Below are 13,779 nucleotides of genomic sequence, written 5' to 3' on the forward strand. Positions count from 1 at the left end.
TCTTGTGCATGTTTTCTTCTCTCGCTCAAAATTCACAGCAGATCTGCCTGCAGGGGCGCTGAGGATGAGGGCAGGGTGGGGGTACAGCAGTACAAAGCACGGGAGAAAGAGCAGCAGCTTCCCTGCGTTACCAGGAAGCCCCTGAACACAGGAAAGCACCAAGCTGTGCCAGCTCCTGCCTGTGTCCTCTGAGCAAGGCAATGAGCCTCCCCACATGGAAACACCAGGGGAAACAGCAGGGCCAGTGGGTGCTAGGGCAGGAGTTTATCAGGGACTGCCTGAGGCAGAGACAAGTGAAACACTGTGGGACAGCACTCCCTTTCTCCCCCTTAACCCCCTCCCCATGCTCACAATGATGTGCTTTTAGCTTTCCCCAGCTACAGCATTACAACTTTTTATTCCAGTCAAGGCTTCAGGAAAAATAACCGACAACCAACCCTCAACCCCAAAGTTGCACAATACATATTTGTCACCTCCATACCCACCATGGTCCCACCCCCATCCCCAACAGGAGTCAGACTTGGTTCCTAGGACATTGCACCAAACAGGATACTCCTATGAGCTAACAGCCCCATGGCACAGCCTAGCTTCTCAGGGTAGCAAAGCAAGTGCTTGTTGTTTGGAAGGCTCACGACACATTCTGTGGATACAACCCAGGGCAGGGAACCCCCTCCAGACACTGCTTCGGGGATGGAGATGAAAAGCCAAGCAAGTGAAGCCTTTGCCAGGACAGGACAGAACATCTCTAGCCTTAGAAGCTGCCCCAGCCTGGGCAGGGCAGTGCTGCAGTGGAGTCCTCACCCCCTGGCACCAACCAGTCCTGTGCACTAGTCAGCTAAAGACTTTGTGTTACAGCAGTGTGCAAGGAGGCTGGGACAACCCCAAAGGATTCCTGTTTATTTCCTTACTCCCACTCTGCAGCCAACTCACCACCAGCAAGGGAAGGTCAGAAAACGGGCAGGGCTCTCCCCTTGCCCCCAAGCAGAGCCACGCTGTGCCCATCACAGGATGTACCAGGCTGCAGCTCCTGCTGCCACGGCCATGCAGGCTGCCAGCAGCAGCTGCACCAGGGGCTGCCTGGCCAGGCCCAGGGCAGCGTGGAAGGGGCAGCTGGGGCTTGCTGTGCCTGCAGGACACAGAAAGCACTATTAGCACTGCCAGTCCTGTGCCACACACCCAGGGCAGCCCCCTCCTTGCCAAACCTACCCAGTTTGTCTGCATAGTACGGGCACTTGCGGATGTCTCCTTTTCCATCGTGGACGGGGAAACCTCCGTCTTGGGCTTCTTCTGCCAGCGACCTGCCGATCTTGTCCAGCTCATCAAACACCTGCAAGTGGTCACAGTGAGCAGGTGAAGCAGGCAGAGCCAGGCAGCTCTCAGCCAGACCCCTGGAATCATCTGGGGAACAGGCAAGCACCACTCCTGCTTCCCTGTCCCCAGACGCATTCCAGGGCACCCCCTGCAGAGCTGTGGTGACACCTGGCACACACTGCAGCTCCAGGAAGGCACAGCCCACCCCAAGAGCATTCAGTCAGAGCAGCACCACACTGCTGCTCACCTCCCAGCCTGCTGTTGGTGGGAGTGTGGGGCAGCAGGCTCTCCCCTCCCTGCTGCAGACTCCTGGAGGATCCCAGCTCCTGCAGCCCCTCTCATTGCCATGGGATCCCATAAGGATCCTGAAAAAGGAGCCAATCACACCTCACCATGTTTCTGGCCAGTTTAAATCACACTGACCTGCAACAAGCACAAGATGAAAACTTCCATCCAGTAGCTAAATCTGTGTTTGTCATTAGGCAGCTCAGTCAGGTTTGATGAGAGGCAAATGCTATGGGAGGAACAGGAGGCTCCAGACGTTTCTGACTTATCATAAGGCAACAAGTCAGACTTGAAACAGGAGATGAATTGTCACCAGGGGGGTGCAGCACACTCAAACTGTTTGAGGCTGTCTTGGCACAAGAGCTCTGCTCCCCTCACTGCTCTACTGCCACACAGCCTATGGGAATCGAAGTCATATTGATCTTGCCCTAATCAAAGGGCTTGGCTGTGGTGTTGCAGCATGGGAGGAATTCCTGCCTGACACTAGCTCCAGAAGTCAGTGAAAGAGCTAGTTCAATCAGAATCCCAAACCCTCAAGGTGGGGCTGTGGTGGTCTCAGTCCTACTGCCTGGGTGAGTGGTGTGACTGAATTAACCTGGGCCAGCCCTAAAACCTGCAGAACCTACACATACAGGAGCGCAAGGGATTTGTTTAGTACCTGCATGTTAAATCTGAAGGCTTTGTTGGCCTCTTCCACGATCCTTTCCTTGGTGTTCTTGTCCAAGTCCAGAGCATTCATTCTTGCTCTGTAAAGCTGCTTGAACTGCTGTGCGTTGGAAATGTTGTCAAACACGTAGAATTTGATCCCTTCCTCAGTACTGGGCAACTTCAGGGCCCTCTGGGCTACCTTCTTCAGCACCTGGCCACCTGAGAGGTCCCCCATGTAGCGTGTGTAAGCATGAGCCACCAGCAGCTCTGGCTCGTGTTGTCCCACATGATGGATTCTGTCCACATATTGCTGAGTTGCCTCTGAACACTGGATCTTTTCTTTCCACTCTTCCCCATAGAAATATTTGAGGTCTTTGGCCAAAGCTTCTCTCCGGTGAAGCTCTACGGGGAAATACAGAGGAGCAAAGACTGGGTTGTCCTTGTTGTGATCCATCTCCTCTTCCAGAGCAGAGTAGGTGAAGTAAAGGGCCACGGTGGCCAGCTGTGGACAGAGCACAGCTCGTGTGAGAAGCTGCTCACTAGATGGGCACCACTCATCCCATGACTACTCCTGCCTACATGGAACTGGGGTAAACAGGAGGAAACCCCCAGGCCTGGCACAAAACCAGCCTGGAGAGCCTGTACCAGGCAGGCACTGCTTGAAGGAGCAAAAGCTCTGCTTTATCTACCACCATAGCACCCCCAAGGGCTGTGGGGCTCTGCCTTGGAGGCTGCACCAAAGAGATGGGCAGCAGAGCAACACTCACCTTGAAGAGTTCCTTCTTGATGCGCCCCTTGAGGAAGTCCTTGACAAACTGAGTGTTCTCTGCACGGTCGTGAGACTCCTTCGTCCCCTCCTTCAGCAGCTCTGAGAGGTCCATGGGGCTGCAGGAAACACCACAGCTCCTTCACCCACTGCCTCAGCAGCAATGAGCTTGTCCCTGCTGTGTTTGGAGGGATCCCCATTATCTACCACCCCAGTTTAGAGAACGTACAAGGTGGGACCCTCAGCCCACCCTGTAGGCTGAGCTGGCAGCTGCTGGAGGAAGCAGCAGCCCACGTGCCAAGCAGACTTGCCACTCCAGGAGGGCTGGGGCTTACCAGGGGCTCTGGCCCAGGGTGCTGAAACAACTGCCAAGGACCCACTGATTCCTGCACTATGGCTTTTGCTTCTCATCCATATGAGCCCAACAACACTACACAAGGAAGCCTTGAGCTTATGGGGAACAACTACCAGGGCAGGTTAAAGGGCACAGGGGTCTTGGAGGTATCTTCTGCTGGAGAAAAAAAAAAAAAAAGGCCCAGGTAGGTAGGTCCCCAGCTTTCCCAGCTTGGATATAAACTGTTAGAGAAGAGATGAAAGCTGAATGGCAAAACAGGGCAAGAATGCCCTTAAAAAGTTTATTTCTCCTGAATTACACTGATTTTTCAAGTGTCCACAAGGGGTCTTGTTTCAAAAAGACCCAAACCATTAAAATCTATGATTTTAGGTTACAGGCACTGCACCTACCTGGAGACAGAATCACAGAATGAACTAAGCTGGAAAAGACCTTTGAGATCATCAAGTCCAACCTATGGCCTAACACCTCCTCATCAACTAAACCATGGCACTGAGTGCCACATCCAGTCTTCTTTTAAACACGTCCAGGGAAGGTGACTCCACACCTCCTTGGGCAGACAATTCAGTGCCCAATCACTCTTTCAGTGAAGAATCTTTTCCTGATGTCCAACCTAAACTTCCCCTGGTGCAGCTTAAGGCTGTGTCCTCTCATTCTGTCAGTGGTTGCCTGGGAGAAGAGACTGACCCCCACCTGACTACACCATCTTATCAACACACACACTCAAATCATGCCAAAGTGCACCTTACAGTTTTTATCACTAGCTTGCTACAGCTAGCACATTTGTGTTAGCTCTAAGAGAGACTTGGAACACTCCAGACCCACTAAGTGTGCCAGCAGAGCCAGCAAACATTAACTTCTCATGAAGCTGAACCTGTCAATTCACAGAAGTTGACCAGTAAGGTCTTCTAGGAAGCACCCCAGTCACCCCTCCTGTTCTCCAAGTCTAAAGCCTCAGCTTTCAGAGCTTGTGTGTGAAATTGTTTTTAAAGTAACCTCCTGGAAAATGTCCTTGCCTAGACCTGAGTACTCTGCAAAGAGTTCACATCTAGAGTCAGTTTTCAAAACAAGAAGCCTGCCCAGCAAGCCATGGAAAACTGGCTCCCCTTGGCCAGGAAGACACAAACACAGCTGCCAAATAGTCAAGTGTTTCTGAAATGTGACTCAGTAGAGACTAAAAAAAACAACTTTGTTGTCAGCCCCGTCAGATCATCCTTTCCCATCCCTTCCACCCTTACAGTACAGTTTGACTGAAGAGATTTCACGACACATGTATTTGATTAATCATTTATTGGGGCCCCTCACTTCCTTCAGATGAGAAGGATCACTCCTTCACCTGGAAGATCTCTTGCCTTGCCCAAGGCTGTGTCTGTGCTATTGCGTAGGACAGAACTCACCTGACAGCACCATCTTCTATTTCCTCATAGTGCAAGACATCTTCCTCTCCCCCCTCTGGGCTCTCCAGGGCTGATGGCATTGTGGTCACTGCTGGGGATCAATCTGAAAAGCAAAATCAGAGAGGGGTTTTCAGGGGAAGCTGCCTTAGCAAAGGGATGGGTATGAAATGTCCAACACTCCAGCAAGGAGTTCTCTGAGCAGCTCCACCAGGCAGGGAAGTGAGGAGCAGCCTCTGGCTGTTTCCACCTCTCACCAGGCACTTCCAAGGATGCAGATTTGCCTGTTCAGTTCAGCTGCTTCAGGTGAACCTCAACACTGACACCCAGTTCACAAAACATTAACTTCAGAGGAGACCTACAACACAGCAACCTGCTGTTTCCCCCTTCAGGATGGCTCCTGGCTGAAGAGGAGATCTCCATGTTGGGAATTTGCACTGCACTTGTGAGCAGGTTGCTTTCCCCTGTTGCCACAAAATATTTCCCCCAAATGTCACACTCTAAGCAGAGCGACTGGAAAGGGAAGCCCCTCTCCTTCACTCAGGAGGAAGAACAAGCTACATTTCCACACCAGTACAAAGCTTCCCTGGAAGAAAGCAGTGGTGAATTAGGGCAGCTGAGCTCTGAAGTCAGGCAGCTCACAGGGGAAATACAAGAACACTCCCTGTGACACAACAGAGGAACTTCCAAAGCAGGGGCAGGTTGCACTGCTCTGCCTTTCCTGCCCTACTCTCAAGCACAGTGAGCTGCAGACAGCTCTTGCTCCCACTCACATCCTCCTTTCCTACCTGGCAGAATTTACTTCAAATCCCATAAGTAACTGGGTTCCCCCTTCTCATTAGCAAAAGGAAATAAAATCTCCTTGGATGTAACAGGATGCACAAGGCTCCTCCAGGAGCAGGAACAAGACACCCCTGGATTAGATTGGCTGAGCACAGAAATCCATTCACCTCATCTACAAAATGGACCTGTAATCAGCTTTGTGCAGAATAACACCACCACCACCATTCACACAGCCTTGGGAGGGGAGAAAAGAGCTAAGCTGATGCTGGCCCTTCAGAAAGCACTCACCAAGAGAAACATCCTCATGCTCCCTCACTTCAGTTCAGCCCCTGCTGGGCTGCATCCATGGATTCACTGCTCAGCCCAAAGCTGGGGACTGGGAGAACCAACAAGCAGCTGCCTGGAGCTGGTCAGCACAGGGTCAGCACTGGCACAGCAGCTCACACATGCACACTGGTTAGAAATTAACTGCTCACCAGTTCCTCACTCCAGAGTTTCTAGCCCTGTTTCACAGCTACCCTCAGTGCTCTCCACACTCCAACCAGGACCCAGGGCTGAGCCCCATGCTCAGGCACAGCACCTGGCATGGGGGACTCCTCACCAGGTGAAGGTTTCCCCTGTGATCACACAGTCCTTTATGTTCCCTAGGACAGAGCCTTCCCCAGGGGAAGGCTAAAGAAATGCAGTATTTTCTGACACCAGGAGCCCAGGGCTGGGACAGAAGTCATTCAGGGTCATATGGGGTGGCAGCTCTACATTCCCACCACCCCTCCCTTGACACTGTGCAGCCTCCCCAGCCCCAGGTAAAGGTCAGGCCAGAAACCAGCTTCAGGTGCTGTGCTGTCTGTGTGATCACTCACTAGGGCAGAGTGGGACCAGCTTCACTCCTCACTCAGCTTCAGCTGTTGGGAAACCTCCACTGTGGGGAAGGGAAACCAAAGCACAAAGGCAAACAAGCTCAGCCAGGAGCCTGACACAGGCACAGGAGGAGCAGCCAGTGCACATCACCAGTTCTGTGCCACCCTGCCTGCCTGCTCTGCTCATGGCAGCCCAGCACCTCCTCAGGAGATGCAGATCCCAAAATTAAACTAGACAAACTAGTTTTAATTTATCTTATACTTTCAGAAAGCCAGAGTGCTGGAGCTGAGTTGTGCTGTCTCCACACGCCTGCAACAGCCACTGGTACAAAGCAGCAGCTGAGAGCAGAGCTACAGAGCACTTGGGCCACACTCATCCCCTGGGAGAGGCCTGAAGGCTGACATCAAATCCAGTCCAAAGGAACACCCCAGGTCAGGCCTTAAAAATTAGTGGTTAACAGCAGCAATGGCCAGACAAAATGGCCCTGAGATCACCACATCTGCTACTCATCCACAGCCTGAGCACGCTCCTGTTCACTCACACAGGAACTTGGTTCTCAGTGTCACACAGGGAATAGTGGGATCTCAGAAGCCTTCATCCTGTTACCAGTGCTGTAGAAGCACAACTAATGGGAATGTCCCAGGAGAACAGGTTGCTGTAGGGAGCAGGGGTTACCATGCAAAAGGTCACTGAAAGCCTTTGGTGCATTCTCAGACTTGTATTTCCCCTGGCATGCTTTGCAGGGCTCAGCCTGACAAGTTCTTCCCTGTGGGAGTGGGCAGGGCAGTGCTAACACCAGTCCCTGCAGCCCCAGGTGAGGGCAGAACTCATGCAGAAAAATGTGGAAGCTGAGATTTTTCCCGATATAGTCTGGAGCACAGACACCTCCCCACCCTGACAAGTCAGCACAAACCAAGCCCATCCTTCCCTGTGCTGGGTTATTGCAGAACCCGGAGGAAAGGCAGTCAGAGCCTTGTGTCTCATATTAACACACACCATTGCTTTTACCCAAAAACTGGCAACTACAAGCCCCAGTTTGTGGTCACAGCCCTGGTTTCTCTGCTCCTCTGAAAGGGTGCATGTTCTACACACCAAGGAGGAGGCTCAGGCAGTGCCACCTCCTCTGCAGAGGCTGGAACATCATTTCATTTGCTGCAGGGAGCTCTGCCCATGCAAGACCTGGCTGATGTTCAGGGTACCTCCCAGTGCCCAAACAGAGCCTGCCTAGGAGCAATCCAACAGCTCCCAAGGGCTGGAGAGTGGGAGGAGGTTTAGTACAGGACACCTCAGCATTCCAAACATTTCTTTCCCAATGACAGTGTTCAAAGCTCCTGAGAAAACACCTCTACCTCATCTAGTTGTGTGCAGTGTGTCCCTACACACATCTGCTCACCAAGCTGCATGCCCCAGATGCACACCTGTTCTTCTCAGGGTAGGAAGACACTTAATCCCATGAATCCCAAGCTTTTTGAAGGAAGAAGACACTGCTGCTGCAGGGAAGTAGAACTGGAAGCCCTAGATTTGCTTGGGCACTCAGTAACTCACAAACACCCAGGCAGTACAGAGTTCACATCTGCTGTTTAACCTTCATGCAACTTCAAGGCATTTCCCCACCCACAGAGCTCAGAGTGGTTGGACCAACCATCACTGCAGTGGAAACAAACCTCAGAATCCCAGGCCCCTAGAGGCTTGAAGAACCATCCCAGAGATTACCTAGCACTCCCAGCAGGAGAGATTCCCATCTCCATTTCCTTCTGGGGAGAGAGCTGGCACTGGCTGCTGCTAGAAATGGAACCCCATAGACTAAATTACCTGATCCCAGGCAGGTTGAAGATTTCACCTGGACATAGCTTAAATTAAGGCAGCAATTCAAGTTCCAGGCACTTTTAGCAGTGCCCACACAAACACTACTTCTGTCTTCTAGAGCTACAGCCCAGCACCTCAACAAACCAACCAAAGGAAGTTCCTGGTGACCTCAAAGACCCTGTCCAGTTCTGCCCTTTGGAGGTGGCCCTTATGTCAGCCAGCTCATCAAAAACCTGTTTTCTCACCCTGGCTACGAGAACAGGCAAGGGGCAAGCGAGGGTTGGATCTGGGCTGAGAAAGAACACATTGTGACAGACACACACAATCACAGCGAACAGCCTTTGTCCAGCAGAGAGCCAGTGCCTGCCCATGCCGGCTGTCAGCTGTGTGTGGGACGCACCGAGCAGGGCCACTGACCAGCACTGAGGGCTGATATGTGCAATGCAGCGCTGTGTGTACGCGCTGAGGCTGGAATAGGACAACTGCCAATAATGGAAAAGGAGGAATAGCAAGAGGCTTTCGTTCTCCAAGTGCTTCTCCGAGCTCCGCGGGGCCAATGAAGGCCAAGTGGCCCCCGGGAGGCCGCAGCCGGGGCTCGGCTCCCCGAAGCGCCAGGCGTCGCTCAGGAGCGGCGGTGCAAAGTCACTGCGGGACCCGGGCCCAGCGCTGGCACACGCCGCCGGGCAGCGATCTCTCGTGGGGACACGGCGGGACCGGGCAGGGCCGAGAACGGCCAGAACGGGCAGAGCCCGGCCCGCACGGGCACACGGCTCGCGGGCGGCAGTTGTGGGCCCGCGCCAGAGCGGTCAAGTCGCGACAGTCCCGGGCCCCGCGGGCAGCGGCGCGGAAACGCGGCTCTGAGGCGCTCCGGGAGCGCTGCCCGGCCCAGCCGCCGCCGGCAGCGGGCAGAGCCTGGCAAGGTGAGTCTCAGGGGAAGGAAGGCCCGCGGGCCCGGGCCTGGGTCCGGCCGCGTTGCCATGGGGACGCGCCGCGCACTCACCGCAGCCACCGCCGCCGCCCTCGGCCCCGCCGTGAGACAAAGGCCCCGCGCGGGTGGCCCGGCTTTATTGCCGAGGGGTCACGGCGCGGCCAATCAGGAGCCGCGCACGGCACGCGCCAGCGATTGGCGAAGGCGGCCGAAACGCCGCGCGAGGAGCCCCCTCTGGAGGCGGCCGGCGCGCGAGGCCGCGCATGCGCAGCAGCACCGATGGGTGGAGGTGGGCGAGCCACGTGATACACCGACCACGCCCATCAATTAGTCGGCGCTGCCCCCAAATCTGCGCATGCGCAAAGGACGCTGTGCCCTAGCAACCGGAAAGGGCGGCCGAGAAGGAAAGATGGCGGCAGTGCTGCGGTATCGGCGGCTTTATTGGCGGCTGCAGCAACGGCCACGCAGCGCAGCTGCTGCTCCACAGCCCCTGCAGGGCCGCGGGAACACACGGATAGCCAGCGCAGGGGGCTTCTTTAGGCTGCGGCTCCAGCCCGTGCGCTGAGGGATGGAGCTCAGATCAGGAGCTTTTGTTGATCGAGTGTTGCAGGCTATAAGACAGTCCGTGTGCTTCACTCTGTTAATTGTCCACATGTGGGCACAGAGTCATTTACCTTCTTCTGAAATACATGAAGCACGTTGCAGCCTTTTAAAATCACTTCCTTTCTCTCCCAGGAGCTTTCCCTCCGAACACCACCAACCGCCCCTGACGTGTCCACGCTCCTCTCCAGAGCTCCAGCTCTTCGCACTGACTCTCCCCTATTTGGACGTCTCTCTTTAAGGACTCGTTCTCCTAAAAGAAAGTCCTTCCCATCCCGAGAGCAGGGCAGTGAACGGGGAGAACGGAGGCAGCGGCACCGCGGGGACCGGAGCCTAGGGCTGCCCCGCGCTGTGGACGCGCCGGTGCCGCAGCAGCGCGGAGCTGACGGCGAAGCCCCTGCCGCAGTCGGCACAGGCGTAGGGCCGCTCGCCCGTGTGCGTGCGGCGGTGCTGGGTGAGGTGGGCGCTCTGCCTGAAGCTGTCCCCGCAGTCGGTACAGGCGTACGGCCGCTCCCCGCTGTGCACCCGCCGGTGCCGCAGCAGAGCCGACCTCCAGAGGAAGCTCTTCCCGCACTCCGCGCACTCGAAGGGGCGCTCCCCGGTGTGGAAGCGGCGGTGCTGGATGAGCTGGGAGCTCACCGTGAAGCTCTTCCCGCACTCGGAGCACCCGTACGGCCGCTCTCCCGCGTGGAACCGGCGGTGCTGGATGAGGGCCGAACTGACGGTGAAGCCCTTCCCGCACTCGGAGCACTTGTACGGCTTCTCCCCGCTGTGCACCCGCCGGTGCTTCACGAGCTCGGAGCTCTGGCTGAAGCTCTTCCCGCACTCGCCGCAGCCGTAGGGCTTCTCCCCGCTGTGGACGCGCCGGTGCCGAGCCAGAGCCGAGCTCAGGCTGAAGCTGCTCCCGCAGCTGCTGCACGTGTAGGGCCTCTCCCCGGTGTGCACCCGCCGGTGCTGCACCAGCTGCGAGTTCCCGCAGAAGCTCTTGCCGCACTCGGCACACCTGAAGGGCTTCTCGCCGGTGTGAATCACCTGGTGGCGCAGCAGCTTGGAGCTCACGCTGAAGCCCTTGCCGCACTCGGAGCACTCGTAGGGCCTCTCTCCCGTGTGCATCCTCTGGTGCTGGGTGAGATGGGAGCGCTGCCGGAAACGCCCCCCGCACTCCGTGCAGGAGAAGGGTTTCTCTCCAGTGTGGATTCTCCGATGCTGGATGAGGTTGGAACGCACATGGAAGCTCTTCCCGCAGTCCCCACATATCATCAGTCTCCTCACAGAGGAATTTCTCTGCTGGGTAACATCTGGCAGCTTCCTGAAACTTTTCCCACGCAGCATCACTCGGCTTTGCCTCTTCTCCAGAGGTCTCTGAACCTTTTCTGACCTCTGTGGGATGACTGGGTCCTGTGCAGGACTCTGGGAGTTGTTCTCCTTGGAGAGTTCTGAGAGTAAAACCTCAAGCTCTGCTGGGCCAGGGATGCCTTGGTGGGGATTCTTCTCTTTTTTGCTTACAATCCCATCTTCAGCTGCAACAAAATGAGAATCCAGATAGAAGTAATAGACTGAAAACTTCAGACAGGAGATACCAAAAGGGATCAAATTGTAAAGATTCACCAGATTGACTCTTATAGAAAGTTCTGGTATTTCCCTTCAAACTACACAGTTTGGTTTCTCACCAGGTTCACAGGAACAAACCCTGGGAACAGCCCTGTGTGCTCTTGACAGAACCTGAATCCACTGAAATTATTGGCACATTAGTGGTAAAAGTTTAGTGCTTGGATGGGAAAGATGGCTGCTCTTCTAGGGTATCTGAAAAGTTATTAAAAGCTGAATTGAGAGTCAGACTTACTGAGCCAACAGTGGAGCTTGGGAAGTTGCTCTGTAAAGGGTTTGATCAAAATCATGATGACAGAACCTCACTGGAAGTGTTTTAAGTGAAAGGAGAATAAGTTCACAATGCTCAGGAACACATACTGGAAGTATAAGGCTGAACTGGCAAAAAATTAATAAGCAAACAAGAAAGGAAGAGTGTGGTTCTTCCTCAGCCTATGCCAATGTGGGTTGATCTCAAGCCTCTGATATGCCCAAGACTGCCAGTGCTGAGATCTGAATCAAGCTCCAGGTAAGCAGAGTAAGTGCAGACATTGGGGAAAAAAACCCTAAATATCACCTTAAATCTACTCTTGGATCTCTTTCTCAGGAGAATCCACCTGGAGTTCTTCAGAGATGTCACCAACTTTAGCAAAAAGAAGATCTGGAGTCCAAAGGCATTCTCAGATATTCATCCTTCACCAAAACTGGTAAGGAAACAGCTGCTGTGGGAGGAAACACCCTCCTGAGGTGAGAAGGAAGGGAAAGGGGAGGTGCTTATGATTCTGTTATTCAGACACAAAGGCTGACTATAAACTGTGTCAGAACCTTATGATACTGACCAACAGGGTGACAGGGGAAGGACAGAGAACTTTCACTGCAGGTAAACAAAGAAGTGCAGAGGGGAACAGCCTCTACACCAGGAGCTGGTATAGAGGACTCCTCTGTGGATGGATCTAGGATGTTCTTTACATCATTCTGGAATAGCCCCCTTGAAGCAGATGGATGAAAACTGCAGCTTCCAGGCAGACAAAAAAGCTCATCAAATGCTAATGATTGTCAGAGAAAAGCAGAGAATAAAGAGAATGTAATTGTGCCCTTCCAGCTCAAACAACACAGCTTGACTGTGTGCAAGGGCAGGGATAGATCCTCCCTTTCAGAGAAATTCCAGTAGAGCTGAGGGAGATACAGAGCATGACATAAATAATAAAAAGCACAGAACACCTTCTGCATTGGAGATAAAGTGTACAGCTGATAGGGGTACTGCAGAGGGCTATGAAACCACAAGTGGCCTGTGGGGTGGGTAGGGATCCTCCTGCACCATCTGCTCTGAATTAAGAACTGATATGAAGTGAGCTATTAGAAGGCAGCTTCAAAGCTAACTAAAGAAGGCAGCAACTCCCAAAGCAGCTGAATATGCTGTGGAACTACTGGTTGCAAGCTGTCACGGATGCTGAAACATGCACAATTTCAGACGGCAAGAAAATAGAGAGAGAGCTGTGAGATACTGAGACGTTGCAGGTGTGCTTCAGTAGGTTCTGAAGTCACAGAGTGCCAGGGCCTGGGAAAGCACCCAGGAACACAGCACTGCCTGTCTGCGTCCTCTGGGACCCAGCACTGGCTGCTGCTGGGCACCTCTGGCAGGACGTGGTACACCCGGGATCGCCAATCCTGCATTCTGGTACGGTCTGGGAACCCTGGAGCAGTTTTTCTCGCTGACAGGTTCACAGATGTGCTGGGTTAATGGTCAGACTCCACGATCTTAGTGAGCTTTTCCCAACCTTAATGACTGTATGATTGTACCACCCCCTTACCTGCACAACTGCTGCTCAGCACTGACTCGGACTTCTCTCGGTAGGCGCGAAGGTGGGAAAACCACAGGTCCTCCTCCTGATCCATGTAGGAGATCATTTCCAGCTCCTTTCGGGGGGAAGACACGGGACGGGTCGGACGGGCCGGGATTGACCCGACCGAGCAGGGGGTGGCTCTGCGGGGGTGCGCCAGCCGGGAGCTGTGGGGCTGGGAGGGAATGCGGGGCCGCCCAGGTGAGGGGGGCGGCGGGACCTGCCGGTGTCCCCGTCCGTGTCCCAGCCCCGCCGGTGTCCCCGTCCGTGTCCCCGTCCCAGCCCCGCCGGTGTCCCTGTCTGTATCCCCGTCGCGGCCCCTCACCCGCGCTCGGCTCCGCTCGGCCCCGCTCGGCCCCGCTCGGCCGAGGCGCGGTCACGTGACGGCCAATGGCGGTCGATGGCGGCCCCGCGGGCGGTGAGGGCGGCTCGGGATGGCGGCGGCGGGGCTGAGGGAATGGCGGTCTCGGCCCCCGTCACCGGCTGCCCGCTCCGTCGCGAGCCTTTCCCCCGTGTGCTGAGCGAGCCGCCACGGCTTAGGGGGCTGTCCCTAAGGGAATGGAATGGCCGCCCCGGGGGAACACGGAGCCATCGCTGCAGAGGCTCAGGGAACAAGACGC

General features: G+C 54.8%; 2 protein-coding genes across 5 annotated transcripts; both read right to left on the reverse strand.

Moving 5' to 3' along the window:
* Window positions 1–13,150, reverse strand: HMOX2 (heme oxygenase 2). Of its 4 annotated transcripts, none has more exons than XM_056503631.1 (6): window positions 9,204–9,293; window positions 4,760–4,862; window positions 3,012–3,129; window positions 2,255–2,746; window positions 1,207–1,327; window positions 1–1,126 (listed from the first exon to the last, which is right to left on the reverse strand). In XM_056503631.1, the coding sequence occupies exons 2-6, from the start codon at window positions 4,837–4,839 to the stop codon at window positions 1,002–1,004; spliced, it is 936 nt and encodes a 311-aa protein (XP_056359606.1). In that variant the 5' UTR covers window positions 4,840–4,862; window positions 9,204–9,293; the 3' UTR covers window positions 1–1,001. The 4 variants fall into 4 exon arrangements, with proteins under 4 accessions (XP_056359606.1, XP_056359608.1, XP_056359609.1 ...); XM_056503633.1 differs by lacking the exon at window positions 9,204–9,293 and adding an exon at window positions 13,130–13,150 and having other exon boundaries at window positions 379–1,126; XM_056503634.1 differs by lacking the exon at window positions 9,204–9,293 and adding an exon at window positions 9,806–10,864 and having other exon boundaries at window positions 379–1,126.
* On the reverse strand, window positions 10,065–13,497 carry LOC130259385 (zinc finger protein 501-like). Its single transcript, XM_056503630.1, has 2 exons — window positions 13,130–13,497; window positions 10,065–11,251 (listed from the first exon to the last, which is right to left on the reverse strand). The coding sequence occupies exons 1-2, from the start codon at window positions 13,224–13,226 to the stop codon at window positions 10,065–10,067; spliced, it is 1,284 nt and encodes a 427-aa protein (XP_056359605.1). The 5' UTR covers window positions 13,227–13,497.
* Window positions 13,498–13,779: the final 282 nt, after the last annotated feature.

The sequence above is a fragment of the Oenanthe melanoleuca genome, chromosome 14 (assembly GCF_029582105.1).
Source record: "Oenanthe melanoleuca isolate GR-GAL-2019-014 chromosome 14, OMel1.0, whole genome shotgun sequence".
Taxonomy (NCBI): Eukaryota; Metazoa; Chordata; class Aves; order Passeriformes; family Muscicapidae; genus Oenanthe; species Oenanthe melanoleuca.

Bases quoted from the DNA above. Each gene is read 5' to 3' on its own strand.
- HMOX2 (XM_056503631.1), bottom strand. From the start codon at position 4,839: ATGCCATCAGCCCTGGAGAGCCCAGAGGGGGGAGAGGAAGATGTCTTG. The intron at 1,328-2,254 runs GTACTAAACAAA...GACCACTTGCAG, and splicing joins CCTTCAGATTTAACATGCAG to GTGTTTGATGAGCTGGACAA. The intron at 1,127-1,206 runs GTAGGTTTGGCA...TGTGTCCTGCAG, and splicing joins GTACTATGCAGACAAACTGG to GCACAGCAAGCCCCAGCTGC.
- LOC130259385 (XM_056503630.1), bottom strand. From the start codon at position 13,226: ATGATCTCCTACATGGATCAGGAGGAGGACCTGTGGTTTTCCCACCTT. The intron at 11,252-13,129 runs GTAAGGGGGTGG...ATTTTGTTGCAG, and splicing joins GCTGAGCAGCAGTTGTGCAG to CTGAAGATGGGATTGTAAGC.